This window comes from Chelonia mydas, chromosome 7 (assembly GCF_015237465.2).
Source record: "Chelonia mydas isolate rCheMyd1 chromosome 7, rCheMyd1.pri.v2, whole genome shotgun sequence".
NCBI classification, from domain to species: Eukaryota; Metazoa; Chordata; order Testudines; family Cheloniidae; genus Chelonia; species Chelonia mydas.
Window position 1 is genome coordinate 84,228,498 of NC_057853.1, and position 21,632 is coordinate 84,250,129.

General features: G+C 40.8%; 1 protein-coding gene across 3 annotated transcripts in view; it reads left to right on the forward strand.

Annotated features, from left to right (window-relative positions):
• Positions 1 to 21,632, forward strand: part of MCU (mitochondrial calcium uniporter) — a 143,681-nt gene that overhangs the window by 77,156 nt on the left and 44,893 nt on the right. Inside the window, exon 2 of one of the 3 annotated variants that reach the window (XM_037903947.2) lies at positions 6,487 to 6,538. The exons of the other annotated variants lie outside the window; for them this stretch is intronic. Coding sequence (XP_037759875.2) covers positions 6,536 to 6,538 — 3 coding nt within the window. The 5' untranslated portion in view covers positions 6,487 to 6,535. The remainder of the gene's footprint in view (positions 1 to 6,486; positions 6,539 to 21,632) is intronic. 3 annotated transcript variants of the gene reach the window in all.

Below are 21,632 nucleotides of genomic sequence, written 5' to 3' on the forward strand. Positions count from 1 at the left end.
TAACCCAAGCCCCTTAGCCCGAGTCAGCTGGCCACAGACCAGGCATGGATGTGTAATTACAGTATAGATACATCCTTGGAGGCAATGTGTAGTTGTCTGAAAGCCTCAATGTACTGGATTGTTTACAAAATGGTGGCCACTAATGATCGGATTCACCATAGCTAACCCCTTCTTTTTTGTGTTTGCAAAAGGCTAATATACTGGCTATATTCCAAAAAGGTTCAGATACTCAGAAGGACCACTGAGGAGTTTTTCTAATGAAATATGGATATAAGTTTAATATTGTCCAAGAATGTAGTGATATTTCCATGTTCTAGGTAATCTGAAAGCCAAGTACTGACACTTTTTCACTTGGAGAGTTCTTGTGGAGCTGCATGTTAGCGTTCTGCTTTTTTTTATGGATTCAAGTTCTCTATTCAGGGATGGTGAAGGAATTTCTACCTCCCTGACCAGTCACTTTGGGTCTTTCTCCACCCTGTGTCTATTCACTTTAATCCCACCTCTACCATCAAGGTCATACATCATAGCCACTCTTCTCTTTCAAAAAAGTACATTTCCACCAAAGTTGGCATTATGAAAATCATTGTTTGAATGCCAAGCCATGGTTCTTCCCCTCTACACAGCCTAGGAGAGTAAGTGGCAAGCAAATGATCATAGGTTTTCCACATGGCAGTATTCTGACATCTGGAGTAACTTTCAGGCATACACACCATAAAAGTTGCACTAAATTTAGGCTTAATCGCAATTAAAAAAAATCTGAAGGATTGATGCATAGGTTTCAGGAAGGGGAGTTTCCTGTCCTCCACTTGACTTCCGTTTCTTCCTACTTATAAAGTTGATATATCTAGAGTGCCCTAAGATGACCATGAGTCCTTCCTTCAACTCATTATTGGGATGTACTTCTATAGCAATGAAATTAGACTACCATAAAAATTACATAGACCTCTCAGTACAAACTTACAAATGGTAGAATACAGGTTAAGTGAAACTTCTTTCCATAAAGATTCATGGCACTCCAGATATCGCTGAGGAGACCTCTAAGGATACGTAGGTGGGATGTTATGTACAGTCAGTCTATGTAGAGAATGTATTGGCACATAGTCAACTGAGATTCAGAAAGGGATGCAAAAGTGATTATATTGTGACGCCAAATCCTAGTCTTGTTTAAAATGCAACTCCAGGAGGGAGACGAAGTGTTGAAGCCCTGGATTTCCCCTTGGCTGCACTGTTGCATATGAAAGTGAGGCTAAGTCAAATTCCAAATATTCCATAGAGGAGTCTGAGCTTTTGCGGCAAAGTAAGTGACCCAGAAACCAGATGTGACAACAATTGTTGAGACATAATAGGCAAATAAAGATCAAAGCTATGTAGATCTTACACATGCTATATTTAAGGCACAGAGTGTAAAGGACTCCTTAAAATCTGGGTTCTATACTGTTGCTCAGATTTGGGTTCGGTGTTATATAATGTGGAATCTACCTACACCAAACAAGAAGACTTTATTTCCTGTGAAGAGAAGGCAAAGCCTAGAAAAGGGGGCTATTTGGAATATATGGTGGTCTTGAGCTGCCATCAGCAACGTTATCCAAGTACTGCAAATTACATTGTGATTAGGGCTGTCGATTAATCACAGTTAACTCACGCGATTAACTCAAAATTTTTTTTACTGCAATTAAAAAAAAATCACAATTAATCGCACTGTTAAACAATAGAATGCCAATTGAAATTTATTAAATATTTTGGATGTCTTTTCAAATATATTAATTTCTATTACAGCACAGAATGCAAAGTATACAGTGCTCTCTTCATATTATTTTTTATTACAAATATTTGCACTGTGAAAATGATAAAAATCGTATTTTTCAATTCACCTCATACAAGTACTGTAGTGCAATCTCTTTGTCGTGAAAGTATAACTTACAAATGTAGGGGGTTTTTTTGGTTACATAACTGCACTCAAAAACAAAACAATGTAAAACTTTAGTGCATAAAAGTCCACTCAGTCCTACTTCTTGTTCAACCATTGCTAAGACAAACAAATTTGTTCACATTGATGGGAGATACTGCTGCCTGCTTCTTATTTACAATGCCACCTGAAAGTGAGACCAGGCATTCTCATGGCACTTACGTAGCCAGCATTGCAAGGTATTTACATGCCAGATATGCTAAACATTCATATGCCTCTTCATGCTTCAACCACCATTCTGGAGGATGTGTTTCCATGCTGATGATGCTCGTTTAAAAAAAAGAGTTTCTTAACGAAATTTGTGACTGAACTCCGTGGGGGAGAATTGTATGTCTCCTGTTCTGTTTTACCCGCATTCTGCCAAATAATTCATGTTATAGCAGTCTTGGATGATGACGCAGCACATGTTTGTTTTAAGAACACTTTCACCACAGATTTGACAAAATGCAAAGAAGATACCAATGTGAGTTGTCTAAAAAGATCTACTGCATCCCACCCAAGGTTTAAGAATCTGAAGTCCCTTCCAAAATCTGAGAGGGGCGAGGTGTGGAGCATGCTTTCAGAAGTCTTAAGAGCAACACTGTGATGCAGAAACTATGGAACCCGAACCACCAAAAATTAAAATCAACCTTCTGCTGGTGGCATCTGACTCAGATGATGAAAACGAACGTGCATTGATCCGCTCTGCTTTGGATTGTTATTGAGCAGAATCCCTCATAAGCATGTACACACATTCTCTAGAATGGTGGTTGAAGCATGAAGGGACATATGAATCTTTAGGGCATCTGGCACATAAATATCTTGATGCCAGTTACAATGCTTGTTCTCACTTTCAGATGACATTGTAAACAAAAAGTGGGCAGCATTATCTCCTGCAAATGTAACCAAACTTGTTTGTCTGAGCAATTGGCTGAGGTAGGATTGGGTGGACTTGTAGGCTCCAAAGTTTTACTTTGTTTTATTTTTGATTGCAGTTATTTTCTTGCACGTAATTCTATATTTCTTAAGTTCAGCTTTCATGATAAAAAGATTGCACTACAGTACTTGTATTAGGTGAATTGAAATATACTATTTCTTTGTTTTTTACAATGCAAATATTTGTAATAAAATAGTGAGCACTGTACACTTTGTATTCTGTGTTGTAATTTAAAATCAATATACTTGAAAGTGTAGAAAACACCCAAAAATATTTAAATAAATGGTATTCTATTGTTTAACAGTGCGATTAATCACGCAATTAATCACAATTTTTTTTAATCACGATTAACTTTTAAAATCACTTGACAGCCCTAATTGTGATAGATCTGATGATTGTACCTCTGAACACTGGTGCTATGTAGGAAAAAGGCAGGGCTCAAAGAGAAATTGAACAGCAACCAAGAGGGAGATGAGGATGAGGAAGAAAGAATAATAGAAGCTGTTAAAGGGCCAAAGGGAATAGACTAAAATACTAGCTGGCTGTCTTGGGCATATGCCAATACCTGTTTTGTGGGGCCTGATTTAAAAAAAAAAAAAGGCGGGGGGGGGGGGAGGGGCGGGGAGTAGCTCTGAATTATAAACTGTTTTGTAGTTGGAAATGCCCACAGCATCTGGTGACATACCATTTAATTAGTCACCATAGCAATGGTTGGGACAGTCTTCAGCCTCTCTTCCTCTTTCACTACCAGTGACTAAGGGATTTTAGCTGGCCCCAGTTGTGGTGATAAAGCTGTCCTTTATCCTTTCGTTCTATTGCTTTCCCTTCTACCAGTATATTAAACCCTTAGCTCACCCTTCATATAGACTGTATAGCTATACTTGTATTATGTGAATATAATTATTACTGACATTTGTAACCTAGCCTTTAAAATTCCTTTGACATGTATTTGACGCAACAAATGCATAGAAGAAAAAAGTAAGCTTTTTCCACCGTTCCTTTACTTTCCCTATTCTTCCTTGCTAGTGTCAAGGGGAAGGAGAATTTTCCTGTCTGAATAAAGCTGTGATATGTGACACCACCCATGCAGCTTCTAGTGCAAGTCCAGAAACAGCCAAAACAGCTGCTAAGTTAGGAGATGTGTGATGGAGGAGCTCCCAACTCTGTGGGACTGGAACTCTCCAATCCCCAGCGATTAGGAGTGTCCATCATGCTCCTGGTACTCCCATTTGCTGGTGACCCAAAGGATAAGAGCTCTGAATTTGCTTCTGTTTTGCAAACATAAGCTTCTTTTGCGGTTCCTTTCATTCATTCTACTACCACAGAAGTTTTCTGCAGAGTACCTTAGAACATATTTCTATTGATCATGGCTATTGTGATCATATTGGGGAATATGACTTTTCATTTTTATGCCACATAAATGTCTGTACTACTTTTGATGCCTCATTTGTGTGTGAAGCACTCTGAAGCGGAGGAGACAGAGGAAGTCTCTGCTGTGTATATGTACTGGCACACTAAATGAAATCGTTAAAGGCAAGCTATATGAACGATATCTGGGCAATGAGTCATGTGTTGAGAGAGACCTTAGGAGAAATCCTAGTCGAAAAGGGAAATCTCTTCAGACCTACTCTGTGTGTTTCTGTTTCGTTTTTATGTGGTGGTAAGCAGGGTGTAATAATAGGCATTGGATTGAAATATAAACCTCATATTGAATCAATCTATCTTGCAAGATAAAATCATGCAGCCCTAAGCATTACTGGGATTCCCTGTTGCTTATTTATTTATAGGTCTGTAACAAGCACTGCTACTAGATGATAGTAAAAACCACTAGAAGTAAAAATTATTGTGCACACACACTGATATCCAGGAAGTTTGTTACAAGTAATATTGTTTGAATGGTATAGTTGGCTATGATATCGCATAGCTACTATAATAGGCAATAAATAGCTCAGGAGGAAGCAATGATTGAAGTATGTGTATTTCTGTTTTTAGTGACAATATAAGTTGGATGTTGGGACGAAATACAATTTTGTATTTAATACACTAGACTGGGATTTGAATCTGGGTTAAAGCCTTCACACTGCTACAAACTTCGTGGAAGAGTTGCTTAAACTCTCTGTGTGCCTCAGATCCCCAACTGTAAAATGAAGGTATCTCCTTTCTCCCAGCCTGTGAGGTGGGAGGGTCCCAGAACTTGGGTTGCAGCCCAAGCCCCAGGGTCTACACCGCAATTGAACAGCCACTTAGCGTGAGCACGGGCCAGCCACAGGTGTCTCTTTGCAGTATAGACATGCTCATAATGTCATATGTATAATACCTAGCACAGTAGGGCCCTGAACTTGATTAAGGCCCCTAGATGCTACTTTGTTATCAATGACTGATTGATTGTTAATAATGTGGGTGAAATTCATCATATAGAATCACCTTTTTTTATCCTCAGACTGTCCTCTGTTGAAAATTATAATCTGAATATTAGAGGTCTTAAACATGTTTAAAGTGACTTTTTAAGGTAAACTCATGACTTCTGAAAGACAGCATTGGCATTCCAGTTCTGAGCAAGAGGTCCGCTTCGGTTTGGGTTGTGGGAGGATGGGTCCCATGAAAGGCTAGTCATCCAGTCATTCCATGTTCAAATATAAAAGGAGGAAACAGGCAGAACTGATTCTTTTCTAGATTGAGAATGCGGTGATCCTATTGTCCCCACCTGCAGCATGTTTGTTCTTCAGTCAAAAATAAACTGCACTGATTTCTTTTTTAGTCCTTGGGAGTTAAAATAACACTCTAACTTCTTAAAATGCAAGCAAATAATGCTAAGTTCAAGCTGTGTGCAGTAGCAAAATAGTTTAATATTGCAGCATCTGTAAACAAATTGTGTAGGGCTAGGGAAAGGCGGTTCTGGCAGATATTCAGTCCAGTAAAGTTTCCCTTTAGTTATTAAAACAGCATAAATAAGCACAACTGACCTCGTCTACCTACTGCTGAGTTTTTAGTGTCCAAGCAGTTGAACAAGAACTTAAGAAACCCATGTGCTACAGTGATCCCCAAGTACTGCCATTTTTATTCCTTCTCCCAGCTGTTCCTCTTTCCACACTAAAAGAAATGTTTCTTCTCTTACAGTTTAGTGCTCATAAAATGGGCTTGATATACATTAATGTAGATTGAAGTTGTTTTGTCTACAAGAGCGACACAGTATTACCAACCTTATGTGCTTAAAAATTAAGTTGGTCTTCTCATGTTCTGTTCTGAGCCTTAAGGTGGTCATATTTTCAAACTTTTCTCTGTAACCAGATCATTGAGAAACTTACTTTGCTTTTGTTTGGAAAAAATACAGAGTCTCTCATGTAATCACCTGACTCCAGGGGCTGGCATTTTTAGGAAAAACAACTATCACTAGAGTCTTGATTAAAATCTCAAATTGGTGAACCCAGTATGGGCAGAACAAAGTTCCACCACTGTGCTTCATCCCTGAGCTGGAGGGATCTCTTAGTGTTAAAAGTTTGGTTCAGTCCTAATGCATGTTCTGTTCATTCTCTTGAGATTACTGAAAACTTGCACCTATGCTGATGGTGTTCATGGTGACTGATTTGCTTTTCTACTTCTCAAGGATCTCAAGATGCTTAATAAACATTAGACACCACAGTTCTCCTCTGAGAATGGTAAGTGGGGAATGTGTAAGAAAAATGAGGCATAATAAGGTTGTGATTTGTCCATGTCACAGAGAGGTGCTATCAGGTGTTAAAAGAATCCAGGTGTGCTTATTCTCCTTACTCTTGCTCTTACCACTGGACCTGCCATCCTTATATTATTAATTAATTCATTGCTTACTTGGGTGATTGTTCATCCTTCTGAGATTAAGTTCTCTGTGTAATCTTTCAAGCCTATTTTATTGCCAAGAAAGGAAAATTGAGAAATCATTGGTTAAGTGTTTCTGCCTTTAAATAAAGGCCAAACTGAAATAATCTTTGCAAATAAAATGAATTTTAACCTCCTTTGGTTTTCTCCCTTTGTCATACAATAAAGTCAGAATTTAAATTGTGTAGTGTTGAATACTCTTCTCCTGTCTTGTTGCCTTTTATTTTTTTTCACAGAGAGTAACCATCTTCTTGGCAAGTTCATCAGAACAGCATGGGATCTCTGGAGTTTGGGCACTGTGGGATGAAATGACGTTGAAAGCAACTGAGTGATAATCAGTGTTAGGATTAAGAGTCTGAGCAAGGTGCCAACAGAATGCTTGAAAATTGAGTGGGTAGTTGGTCCTTGAGATTGGCAGGAGTTGAGGTTGTGAGAAGATTGCTGACACTTTATGTGCAGCCTAGTGTAGATGGCATATATGAACAGTATACAACCAAGGGAGGGTGGTAAACCTCTTTCAGGCAAGGTTTAAATGAAATGTTAACAGCCATTTGGAACTTTTTCCATCCTTAGCCCCCCCAGACTAATATATGTCTTTATGCACACCTCTATTAAATTATATTCAATGCTGAAATGATAGCTAGAATAGCCTTTTTACCCATAGGCCCTGAAATGTTTGAGGCCAGCATGTGGGCTCAGGAGGTGAAGTGTGGGGGAAGGAAGTCCTGCAGTCACAAGATGTTCTGTGAATTTTTAATTCCCTTTTTAAGTAGGGTCCAGTGTGACTGACTCGCTGACCTGGAATTTTAACAGTAGCTGAAACTTGTATTTGGGAAGGGAAAGGTGGGGAGAGAGTTTATATTAAACACTTAACAGGTTAGATACTAGCACTACAGTGACTATAAAAGCAAACAGAGTAGCCATCATACATTCCTAGATCTCACAGCTTTTGACACTAAACTATTTTAATAGAAAAAAGATTTAGTCAATACACTAGGCTTTCACCTTGGTGCTGTTAAACTGTCATGGGGTGGGTAAGAAGGTATCTGTTGAACACCAAGCTGGACTTGGAAAGTAACATTTTAGTCACTCCCATAATTTTTCTCAGTGACTTTATCATAACAAGAGGATTAACAGCCAACCTGGTGGTCTAGTTGCAGTGTGACGTGCTTCCATGTGGGTTCATTCAGCCTTTTATGACCAATACAAAAGGTTATGGGTCTTCCATATGTGTTCCAGGTTGTCTTGTAGCAACAACTGGCTGTTTTCATAGATTCCAAGGCCAGAAAGGACCTGAAATCTTGGTGAAGGAAAATACCTGTCCAATCCAGAGGTTGTTTTAGAAAAATGCAGTCTGCTAAGTTTACTTTTCCAACAGAAAGAATGCAAAACAAATATATATTGTCAGTATTTTGGGTTCTTTTCCCTGTCTCCCTTCCTTTCATTTCCCATATCTTCACTAAATAAAAGGGATGTTTAATTTTTTGAAAGGAAAGTTAAACGTTGGCATAGCCAAAATTTGACCATCTCGTTTCTTTGCATCCATTTAACTGATTTTTTCACAAGTCTCGGTATTTTTGTCTAAATCAATGACCTCTCCTTTGCCCTTTGTATGTAACTCTATGACACATCAATGTGTAAAAATGATAAAGGTGGAGAAATGGATGACTCAATCCTGGAGATACTCTTTCCATATGTTCTGTCATACAACTCTATCTCCCTTACCCTTCCTCTACAAATTCAGATGCAGTTTGGGCTGTTGCCTGGTATCTTTTGCTGTTTCATATTTAGGAGCCCTCACTTGCAGTCCAACTTCTCATTTCACTTAATGACAGCTGGGGGAGGGGGGCAAACTTGCAGGGATCAAGGTTTTTCCCTGATCTTGCTTTTAAGATCAATATTTCTTCTCCATTCTCTTCAAGGTCAGATAACAATCTGTTTGCTACTATTAGAAAACAGCTTCCTCTGTTTAGTAGGGCATTTTTAGCACTAGTGCAGGTATGAACATAATTTCAGACCAGTATATATTTCTCTCTCTGGTTTGACAAGAGTATTCACATGAATTTTCATGGCAAATCAGGATTAAATGTGTGACATCGTTGGAGTATAGAGGAGGAGGCTGGGTGGGTGAGTGAAGAGCAGTCTTTGTATATCTAGATCTTATTGATGAATGTAAATTACTTGGGTTTTTTTTACTTGAGTTTTTTCTAGTCTGTTTTCGTTTACCTCAGTCATGCATTGAAGTTCCTCTTCTAGAAATTTAATCTGGTATCAACCTGCATTGACATCTTTGGATGAAAAAGTACTATGAAACCACAAATAACTGCGCTGATATTAACACTTCGCAAAGTATTACTTGTCTACACTTGAAAATTATTTCATGTTAAGGTAGGGTATGAATTTAAGTGCAATGGCTATTCTGGAATAGTTCCCCGTGTTGAAGTGTCCACATCGAGAGCTGTTTAGCAATAGCTATTTCAGTTAATTTCTTGTGTAGACAAGCAGCTAAATAGCTTCAGTATGAGTGAAAATTTTGATGCATAGCATGCAGTGGTGATCTTAAAGATAAACTTTCCTCAGTAAGTATTAATTTAAAATATCTTAATCGTATTTAAACAGGTAGTGAAGCACTTACTTACATTTGGCTCAGATACAATTAGAAAATTTATTTACATGATTTAAAAACACTGGGCTATTGTCACTTGAGACACTGATTAGTCTTATTTTCTCTTTTGTCCATTAGCCTAGAAACTAGTGAAGTTTGCAGCACCATGGCCTATTTTTCCTTGGTCTTAGTGCTCTAAAGAGATTATGGTGGTTGTCCCCTCTGTGGTAGTAAGGAGCAGTGGACTATTGTGACAAAAAGTAAGGACAGTTAATGAAAATGGATGGTTACAAAAGCCTGTACTTTAACCCAGGGATAACTCACTGTACATATTTCTTTAATTTAGTAATACACAGCAGGATGTGCTGTATTGATAACTAAATGTAGACGGTCAGTAGCACAAATTAGGAACTTGGGAATGCGAGTAATGGGTATAGGTTTCTGTCCTATGGTAAATCTGATTTAGCAAATTAGGGTTATTAAAATTTTAAGACTGTGTGCCTTCTGCCTGTGGAATGTGAAAGCTTAACATGAGGTAAAATCCTTCATTGCAATATCAGCAGGCAGCCTGCCTGCCATGGATTCCTGTAATTGTAAGGGAAAATGACCTACTGCCGGAGCATATAGAGCTAATTAATATATGGTAGTGGGAAAGGGAACAGTTCAAAAATTCCAGTAACTCATGATCTGGTGTCTGCTCCTGACAGTTGATGGCAACAGCCTTGGTTGTGGAACATTTTTTTTTCTTGGCATTAGAATATTCTTCAAAGTATTGTGTGCTATGCAAAGATGATCAGGTAAGGCTGCAGGCCACCCTGCCAAGCTTTCTTCCCAACTTTGAGCGTACTACCTGATTACCATTGTAACTTAGATATCCGAGAATAAAACATGCTGTAAAATCAAATTTATATTTTCATCACAACACATAGTGTCCTGGAGCACAGGGACAGGTTCCAAGATTCACAGCTCTGATATATGGATTCAGAAGCAGATTCCAGCATGAGTTCAGTTAGGTCAGAGGCTTGCATGGTGTCCAGTCCTATTATTCTATAAAGTTCATTGATGTGAATCTCTGCTTCCTCTCACATAGGTCTTCTACTCTCCCAAGACAGGGGCTTATGTGACAGAGTTGCAGCTGAGCCCCATCTCTGGCCTTGGGTTGGAATAGCTTAAATAACTTCTCACCTTTTAGCTCCATTCTGTTTCTTTTTAGACACGCTAACAGTAACTTTATCACAAAGTTAAACTGAAATCCAGATCAGATGAGAAAATGCCAGGAGCACTCCACCTCAATGTGATTTAAGGAATACTTCTGCATGTGCACAAATGCCTCTCTGCCCTTCTATCTGCTGCTTCTCCTATGAAACCAAACTTCCTTTTTTAATTGTTAGCTCCTCAGTAGTAATTCAGGGCAAGTTTTAAATATGCAGGTCTGCAATACAGTGGTTGGATTCTTGTTGAGAAGCATTTTAAAATTGACTTTGATAATCTACTGGATCACAACTATAGAAGATACTAAACTTCCTTTATTTCAGGATATTTATCCTTTTGGTTGCGTTATGAGGTTAAATAATAAAATGTTAGGTCAATAATGCCAGCTGACTCAGCTGCATGAAGCTTGTGAATTGGTGGTATAATCCAGCCATATATCACTTTTTATATTTTTAGGATTGGGTTTATCCTGAGAAGTATGTGAAAACTAGTAGACTTCACTTATACATACTCTTATTTAAAAGCTCACTGCATAAAAATCTGGATATGTTCTCTTGAATCTTTCAGTGTGTGATGACACTGATGTTAGGCAAGTGTAGTTAAGAGATGCTGACCGATCACATCTAAAAGTGGAGTATCCACATTGATTGAAAAATCATTTTTTACATTCAGACAGAGGTACTACCTGCCTTCAATTAAGAGACTACATTTCTGAGATGAGGATGTACATGTATTTCTTCAGTTGGGTATTAAGTTTTTAAAGAGACTGTGGGAAAGGAATATTGCTTTCAGAAGAAAAAAGCCCAGTAGACCTACTGCTGCTTTCTGTGTAGAAGGAGGTCAGTATGACTTTTCAGTGTGTGCTTTTCCTTAAATTATACTATGAACTGATCTGCTGGTTCAAACTCAAGAATCCTTTCTCTCTCATCCATTAAATCAATGAAGAAAATGCGTCATATGTAATGGGAACTACAGAGGGCTCATGTTCCAGTTGTCCCAAAGCCCAGACTGCCTGCTTCAAAGCGCCACTTAAATTGCTTATTGTCAAAACTTTGTGCAATCTGGACCAACAGGTGAAATAAAATACTCCAGTCTTCAGTACCATCATTTAGTGGCTTCTGCTAGCTGCTCACTGGATTCACTAGATGCAATTCTGGATAAAGAATCTTCACCCTGTGGGAAAAGAGAAAAGCATTGCATAAATCAACAGTCAAGCTGCATTAATCCAAAAAGCCTGCCCCCCAAAAAAACAAAAAACCCAACCCACCACCACATACACTTGTCTTCTTTCAACCCTGCTTTTTGTACTTGATGATACAGTAACAGTGCATGTATTTAAGGGCATGTACTATTGAAGTGAATTGTAGCACTTTAACTTGCCCTAGCGAACAAGTGACTATTTCTTCTCTTCAGACAGTTGAGAGCTATGCAGAAGGGTTTGTTTTATAGCTACAGTGGATGAAGATGAAAAAGCTCAAGTGAGATTTTCTTTGCTGGCTGTTCCACCTCATTTAACAGTCGCTGCTAAACTGTGTGCCAGAGAGCTGGCACATTCATATCTACATTTGACTGCCCTATTAAGGTGAATATTTGTTGCAGTGACCGATGAAATGTTGAATCGTTTGTTTGGGTTAGGTTGGGTGGGTTGGTTGGTTGTCAAACTCAATAGAGGATATTTTGTTTGCTGGAATTGCTTAGCAGAATTGTCTAACTTTACAATCACACCAGGCAATCTACTTCCAAGATTTCGCGTATTCTGAAGCTCAGAATTTGGTTATCTTGCAGCATTCAAAGCCCTTCTAAAAGTTAGTTGGAAAAGAGTTTAGTTTTGTGGTGATGGTTTTGTTTCTAAAATATAAACAATGTTGCATAACTATATAATATGCACTACATCGCTGGGGATCCTTCTGAAGACAGACATTCTGCTGCTTTATGCAGTAGTTGGAGTGGTCTCACCCAGGTATACTTTTGCTGTGAAATGGAGCTTATTAACTTATTAAACACTTTCAGCAAAGAACAGACTTACATAAAGAACTTACAGTAAGATTTGGAGATTTATGCCCATTTCTGTTTTGGGGCAAGAAAAATTATTTATGGAGCAAAAGAAGGCTAATCAGTGTTTCAAGCATAACTGAGATTCACTGGTGTTGATGAAATGAGTTTGTGGTTTTGATCTGATGTTTGTTAAGGGATACCTACCACAGTGAATCACCACTGCAAATAAAACCAGTTGGCACTCTGGCGTTTTCGGTAAAAAGTGTAGGACTAGTCAGGCACATCTGTGGAGGAGCATTCATTAACAGCTTTACAGTATTTATCTGTTTTATGACTGACAGACTTCATTCTGCGAGGATGGTCAGTCCAGATCTTTATTTAAATGATTTTTAAAAGAGGATATAAAAATTCCTATATTTAGACTATGTAAAAACTCAAGAATAGCTCTCTGGTTCTTCTCAAATGTGATGACCATGTTAAGCCTCCCTAAACCTGTACAAACGATCCCTGTTTCTGTAGGGGTGGTCAATAGTGGTCAATTATAGTAACTATAGACTTCTCTATCTGAGTGGGCGTATGCATGCAGTTTTTTTAAACAGAAAATACTTCTAGAGGGGAGATTATTTTTCTGCTTTTCTTTCTGTTTCAACGTTAATGCACTTTTGCAAAGTTAGGGAAAACAGCTTTCATTTTATGTTCAGGTGACTTAGCCTGAGATCCTATGAAATTAGGTTTCAGACTAGCAGCCATGTTCGTCTGTATCCATAAAAAAAAAAAGGAGTACTGTGGCACCTTAGAGACTAACAGATTTATTAGAGCATAAGCTTTCGTGAGCTACAGCTCACTTCATCGGATGCATACAGTGGATAATATAGTGGGGAGATTTTACATACACAGAGAACATGAAACAATGGGTGTTACCATATAGACTGTAACAAGAGTGATCAGGAAAGGTGAGCTACTACCAGCAGGAGAGCGGGGCGGGCGGGGGGAGAGGGAACCTTTCGTAGTGATAATCAAGGTGGGCCATTTCGAGCACTTTACAAGAACAGTAGGAGGGGAAATAGTTTTACTTTGTGTAATGACACATCTACTCCCAGTCTTTATTCAAGCCTAAGTTAATTGTATCCAGTTTGCAAATTAATTCCAATTTAGCAGTCTCTCCTTGGAGTCTGTTTTTGAAGTTTTTTTATTGAAGAATTGCCACTTTTAGGTCTGTAATCGAGTGACCAAAGAGATTGAAGTGTTCTCCAACTGGTTTTTGAATGTTATAATTCTTGACGTCTGATTTGTGTCCATTTATTCTTTTACGTAGAGGCTGTCCAGTTTGACCAATGTACATGGCAGAGGGGCATTGCTGGCACATGACGGCATATATCACATTGGTAGATGTGCAGGTGAACGAGCCTCTGATAGTATGGCTGATGTGATTAGTCCCTATGATGATGTCCCCTGAATAGATATGTGGACACAGTTGGCAACGGGCTTTGTTGCAAGGATAGGTTCCTGGGTTAGTGTTTTTGTTGTGTGGTGTATAGTTGCCGGTGAGTATTTGCTTCAGGTTGGAGGGCTGTCTGTAAGCAAGGACTGGCCTGTCTCCCAAGATCTGTGAGAGTGATGGGTCGTCTTTCAGGATAGGTTGTAGATCCTTGACGATGCACTGGAGAGGTTTCAGTTGGGGGCTGAAGGTGATGGATAGTGGCGTTCTGTTATTTTCTTTGTTGGGCCTGTCCTGTAGTAGGTGACATCTGGGTACTCTTCTGGCTCTGTCAATCTGTTTCTTCACTTCAGCAGGTAGGTATTGTAGTTGTAAGAATGCTTGATAGAGATCTTGTAAGTGTTTCTCTGTCTGAGGGGTTGGAGCAAATGCGGTTGTATGGTAGAGCTTGGCTGTAGACAATGGATCATGTGGTGTGGTCTGGATGAAAGCTGGAGGCATGTAGGTAGGAATAGCAGTCAGTAGGTTTCTGGTACAGGGTGGTGTTCATGTGACCATCGCTTATTAGCACCATAGTGTCCAGGAAGTGGATCTCTTGTGTGGACTGGTCCAGGCTGAGGTCGGTGGTGGGATGGAAATTGTTGAAATCATGGTGGAATTCCTCAAGGGCTTCTTTTCCATGGGTCCAGATGATGCAGATGTCATCAATGTAGCGCAAGTAGAGTAGGGGTGTTAGGGGACAAGAGCTGAGGAAGCGTTGTTCTAAGCCAGCCATAAAAATGTTGGCATACTGTGGGGCCATGCGGGTAGCCATAGCAATGCCGCTGATCTGAAGGTATACATTGTCCCCAAATGTGAAATAGTTACGGGTGAGGACAAAGTCACAAAGTTCAGCCACCAGGTTTGCTGTGACATTATTGGGGATACCGTTCCTGATGGCTTGTAGTCCATCTTTGTGTGGAATGTTGGTGTAGAGGGCTTCTACATCCATAGTGGCTAGGATGGTGTATTCAGGATGGATTGTAGTTTCCTCAGGAAGTCAGTGGTGTCTCGAAGATAGCTGGGAGTGCTGGTAGCGTAGGGCCTGAGGAGGGAGTCTACGTAGCCAGAGAATCCTGCTGTCAGGTCGGAGAACACTTCATAGATTCATAGATACTAAGGTCAGAAGGGACCATTATGATCATCTAGTCTGACCTCCTGCACAACGCAGGCCACAGAATTTCACCCACCACTCCTGCGAAAAACCTCTCACCTATGTCTGAGCTAGTGAAGTCCTCAAATCGTGGTTTAAAGACTTCAAGGAGCAGAGAATCCTCCAGGAAGTGACCCGTGCCCCATGCTGCAGAGGAAGGCGAAAAACCTCCAGGGTCTCTTCCAGTCTGCCCTGGAGGAAAATTCGTTCCTGACCCCAAATATGGCAGTCAGCTAAACCCTGAGCACATGGGCAAGATTCACCAGCCAGATACTACAGAAAATTCTTTCCTGGGTAACTAAGATCCCACCCCATCGATCTCTTTGGTCGCTCGATTACAGACTTAAAAGTGGCAATTCTTTCCAATGTGCCGGGGAGTGCTCACTGCTCAACCCCTGGCTCTGCCACAGGCCCTGCCCCCCACTCTACCCCTTCCCGCCCCCTCCCTTGAGCCTGCAGTGCCCTTGGTCCTTCTCTTCCCCCCCCCACCCGCCCCCGAGCGTCCTGCATGCCTTGAAACAGCTGATTGGGAGGTGTGGGGAGGGAGTGGGAGGCACTGATCGGCGGGGCTGCTGGTGGGTGGGAGGTGCTGGGAGTGGGGCGGGGGAGCTGATGCGCGGGTGGGACTGGTGACATATTACTGTGTCTCTTTGGCAATGTAAATTGGTAAATTCTGGCTTCTTCTCAGGCTCAGGTTGGCCACCCCGACTTAAACACAATCTTGATTTTTCTTGTTAATGCAATAAACATACAAGGCAGTATTTCAAAGTTGAGGCTGATGTAGCCTAACATAGTTTCTTGGAATTTGTCTTGGGGAGTCCTAGCTTTAAACATTGCTACCTTGTTTTCAACATTACTATAATCTTTATTTAATTACAAACAGCTGATAGTCTTGCAGTAAACCGTTCTGACCATTACATACCATCATGTTGCTAGTTCTCCTGGGGCTATCGAAAAGAGTTGTCTCAAACAAATGATCTAACAGCAGTGCAACATGGAGCTCAGTGATTTGTAGGCTTGTCCCTTTTGGCCAGTGGGGGCTGGGTATATTTCGTATCAGTTTAATGATTATCTCTGAATGATCTAGCAATACAGTTGATAAGCTCTAGAAGGCTGTAGCTATCCAGAATGACAGATGACCTAGAACTGGGCTCTTTTGCAAAGAGGAATGATTGTGTATACTTTCCTAGACATCTCCCTCCCTGGATGAGACCTTTCCCACAAGTAGTGGACAATATTCCTGACCCAAGGCCAAACCTTTGAGAGATACAGAACTAAGTACTAGATGGAAGCACAAGTGAAGGCAATTTTTCCCTAGAAAAACAAAGCTCAGCCCCAAAATGCACAGTAAATGAACACTGCCTTCTTCGGGAAGCCTACAGCAAGATCTCTCTCAGCTCTCTCATGTTTTCACTGGCAAATCTACAAAAAAGATGCCAATACCCAAGGAAAAAGGAAGTCTTCCCATAGACCTTATTGTAAAATTATACATCCTCCTAACAATCTTGTTTCATCTCCTATTCAGGAGGATGAAGGTCTACGTAAGGCTCTGGTCACCAGAAAACAGGAGACCCTATCAATGATCTGAAACAATAACAAACAAAGACAAAACTACAAAAAGAAAAGGAGTACTTGTGGCACCTTAGAGACTAACCAATTTATTTGAGCATAAGCTTTCGTGAGCTACAACTCCACTTCATTGGTAAGCATCCGATGAAGTGAGTTGTAGCTCACGAAAGCTTATGCTCAAATAAATTGGTTAGTCTCTAAGGTGCCACAAGTACTCCTTTTCTTTTTGAGAATACAGACTAACACGGCTGTTACTCTGAAAACTATAAAAATAAATTCTTGTTCAAGTTACAGCAGTAGAACCTGTCCCTCCTCATGAAACAGCAGTAGTAGATGAAACTTTGTCATCACAGAAATTCTCAGACTTGCTCTGATGTTCCATGGGGAGCTATTGGCTCACATGAGGCTATTTTTGTCTTGTTTCCCATGGTCAGATCACATTGAGGGGGGCAAGATAAATCAGGCATAAAGGATTGAGGGGGGCAAGATAAATCAGGCATAAAGGATAAATCAGGCATAAGCAGGATTTTTTCAAACATGTGCATATTATGGTCCACAGGCCAGATTTACAAAGGTACTTAGGTATCAAAAAATGCCTACTGGGATTTACTAAAGCACTGAAGCAAGTTAGGCCCCTACCTACTATTGAAGAATCCCCCTGATTCAAGATTGCAATAGGCCAAGTTTCCCTGCCCCTGGGGTTCATAAAAGTCTGTAACTGTAGCTGCGGCCTGGCCTATATCAACCCCCTACACTTGAGTCTGATCAACTCAGCTTAGTTTTGCTATCGACCAAACAATGCAACCTGAGTGACGAAATCTGGAGTCAAACTTGACTTTTTTAGGTTCCAGAGAACTGGACGAAGTGTTCTTCCAGAGCTGGACAAGGTGTTCTAGATAAATCGAGTGGAAAGGTCTCAGAGGGAGTCCCAGTAGTGGGACTGCCCATGCAGCAATTTGTTTGCAGGGCAAAATGTAATAGTGGAAAACGTGTTTGTTTCTTTGTTTTTTTTAAAGCTTTTTTACGTACAATTTAACTGGTGGTAACAAGGAGAGTTAAAATCCTATGACTTGGCAGCTCTCCGTGGATCCGGTGCTTTCATCTGTTGTTGAGAACCACTGAACTAAGTCATAAATCATGGTGAAACTCTGTAATTTAACCTGTTACAGAATTCTAACATCTGTTGCTATAGCTACATGTCTTAAATCAAAAATCAATTCTGTTGTCCAGTAAGAAAAAGTGAACTTCACAGATCTCAAAGTAAGGTGTAAATTACCAGTAAATCCTTTGGGAATGTAAAAACAATGTTTTTATTTTTAAAAAAAAATTATTCTGATCTCTAATGATCAACAGTTTCAGGTTCTTTGTTGCTAAGATTTCTTATTTTTAGTAATGGAAAATGGCTAGTCGAGTGTACCATACCAATGAGATCTAATATATTCCTTTGGCATACAACTTGTTTTGTACTATCCAATAATTCTTGACATTAATAGATCCAGTACTGGTACTGAGATATTTACAAAAGCTACAGAGAAGCTAAGTGACCTTTTACTATTAATTTATCAATGTGTGCAGTTCCTATTTCAAGGCAAATGAAATAACTAGTAGTGAAAAAGGAGTGTTGTATATAATAAATCTGCAAGTCTCGGGACTCAGCTGGCCTTGTGTTGGATGCATGTGGTAACTCTGAAAGATATTTCAGTAGTTCAGAAACTTGGTGGAATGGTATGCACTGGAACAGGGATTAGACTAGTGCAGTCACCAGTACAATATTATAAGTATCTTCGCTAACAGGATGTTGGTTTCTTTTAGATTTTGACCTTTCCATGAATGACTGTAATGTCATCTCAATGACTGAGTGTTATTGCTAATGCTCTACCTTCAATAATACTCTGCCTGTATAAAAAATATTTTAAAAATTAGTATCTCTCTCACTTGAAGGGTAGAGTAGGTCTTCTTTCTGACTGGTTCAAATATGGTTATCTGCATCATGCTGTGGTTCAGCACTAAAACGCTTGCTGTATCTTTTTCTTTACTATGTGTGGGCCCTTCCTTGGTAAAGTATCAGTCTGTGGCTAGTACTCATTTAGAATGTGATGTGAAATACGGCTCTCCTGACTGCAATACTTAATTCACTGTGTCAGCAACTCTCCAAACAAATGGAATTCCTGGCAAATGCCTTCAACGGTTGTGAATGTTTGAATACAGGGTTTTCTATTTATGTCCCGCACCCCTGACATCCATTATGGCAGTGATCCATTGAGACAAGCAGTGACTGTCAATACACATTATGATTTGTGATGGTTCTATTTGCAAAGAGTGGACGAGACCAGGGGTTTCAAAAATTTTAGTAGTGAGACCATCTAATGAATTACTTTCCTGGTTGCTGCTTGCCGACCAGGACGTGTCACTACCACGAAATAAGGACTAGTAGATTAAAAATTCTTCATCTTCGCTCTTCGACAAATCAGAATGAATCTCCCCACTTGCTTCCTCATAGGATCAGTTTTCCTTCCCCAGTTAAAAAAATAATTCACGTTGCCCCCATTTACATAATTAATTCCCCACAAATTACAATAAAGTCATTCCAATTGTAACACAGTTTTGCTTTGCAACACACAATTAAAATCAATTCATCCCAGTTTTTCACAAATCAAGGTCCCTTAACCCTCCTCCCCACTGAAACTCTTCTACAGTCTCACACTTAGAATAAATTCCACCCCCACCCCCCTTGGAACCTATTTCTACTCTTAACCATTGACCTTTCAGACACTGTCCTTTTTCCCCCCCTTCAGCCCCTTTCAGATTCCAAGTCCAGCCTCTTTCTTTTGCCTCAGCCCCATGCCCCTATGCTTCTTCCTCCTCTTTGTTCCCCCACCTCCTAATACTCCCATGCCAGTCAATGCTGGGGGTCCTCCAACTTGTATTCGTTTGTCCATCTTCTCCTCCAGTGATGAGTACAGCTTCTCATGATGACTTATGGATCCCTATGGCTGCGCTCCTGACCTGGGGATCGGCAGCTTCATTTTATGCATATGAATCTGTTGCACGTGTTCTTTGTTCACCAAATAGTCTCTAGATCTGTTCCGTTGTTATCAAACTTGTGTACAGTTTCACTCACTGATTGAGGTGAACTTCATATGCATTACACTGTGTGGATTAGAAGGAATTCTAATAACCTTAACTACTTTCTCTCACCAAAATAATTTATCTAGGTAGAATGTTTCCATTAGAACTGGTTGGAAATTCTCCAATGGATCATCTTTCCACCTTAGAATGCAGATTGGTCGAACATTCAGAAGGTTAGCAACGTGTGGTTCAATTTTGACTAAGATTTGATGGAAACTAGGTAAGGTTGCTGGCAGTTCCACCCACCCACCATCAGCTCTGCGGCTTGCCTGACTGACAGCCTAGGAACTTTACCCAAGCTCCTAGGCTACTTTACCCGGGGGAGGGGGGGAGGGAGTGGAAGCAGAGAACTCCGTGAGGTGTTCTTGCCTGTGGGTACCTCCCCCGACGCTCCCATTGGCTGCGCTTCCCCGTTCCCAGCCAATGGGAGCTTCAGGGGAGGCAACCACAAGCAAGAACAGCTCACGGAGTTCTCTGCCCCCTCCCCCCCCCCCGGGGCCGCAGGGACAGGGTGCTCACCACTTCCCAGAGTAGTGCGGAGCCCTCAGCACCACGGGGTTGGCAAATCCGTAGGCCGGATCCAGCCTGGGGCCATAGTTTGCCCACCCCTGGCCTGGAGGTAGGCTGGGGCCGCAGGGAGCTTGGCTGGCTGCAGGGAAGAACCCCGTGGGCCGTGTGTTTGAGACCCCTGTTCTACATCCATGTTGGCCAGGATGGTGTTTTCAGGAAGATCACCAATGCATTGTAGTTTCCTCAGGAAGTCGGTGGTGTCTCAAAGATAACTAGGAGTGCTGGTAGCGTAGGGTCTGAGGGGAGAATCCAAATAGCCAGATAATCCTACTGTAAGAGTGCTGTTGCCTGAGATGATGGGGCGTCCAGGGTTTCCAGGTTTATGGATCTTGAGTAGCAGATGGAATACCCCTGGTCGGGGATCTGGGGGTGTGTCCATGTAGATTTGTTCCCATGCTGTAGCAGGGAGTTTCTTGAGCAGCTGGTGTAGTTTCTTTTGGTGGCACTCAGTGGGATCAGAGGATAGTGGCCTGTAGAATGTGGTGTTGGAGAGTTGCCTGGCAGCCTCCTGTTCATAATCTGACCTGTTCATTGACTACAGCACCTCCTTTGTCAGCCCCTTTGATTATAATGTCAGAGTTGTTTCTGAGGCTGTGGATGGCATTGCGTTCTGTACTGCTGAGGTTATGGGGCAAGTGATGGTGTTTGTTCACAGTTTCAGCCTGTGTACGTCTGCGGAAGGACTCTATGTAGAAGTCCAGTCTGTCATTTTGACCGTCAGGAGGAGTCCATGTGGAATTCTTCTTGTAGTGTTGGTAGGAGGGTTCCTGTGGGTCCGTGCACTGTTCAGTGGTGTGCTGAAAATATTCCTTGAGTTGGAGAAGATGAAAGTAGGCTTCCAGATCACCACAGAACTGTATCATGTTCGTGGGGGTGGTGGGGCAGAAAGAGAGTCCCCAAGATAGGACAGACTATTCTGCTGGGCTAAGTGTGTGGTTGGATAGATTAACAATATTGTTAGGTGAGTTGAGAGTACCACTGTTGTAGCTCCCTGTGGCATGTAGGAGTTTAGACAATTTACTGTCCTTTTTCCTCTGTAGAGAAGTGAAGCGTGCATTGTAAATGTCTTGTCTCCTTTTTGTAAAGTCCAGCCACGTGGAAGCCACTGGCTACTTAAGTACCTACTTTTGCCCATCTAAAAGATAGGGCGTGGTGGGTGTTGTGTAGAATGAAGTGAAATGCACTAAT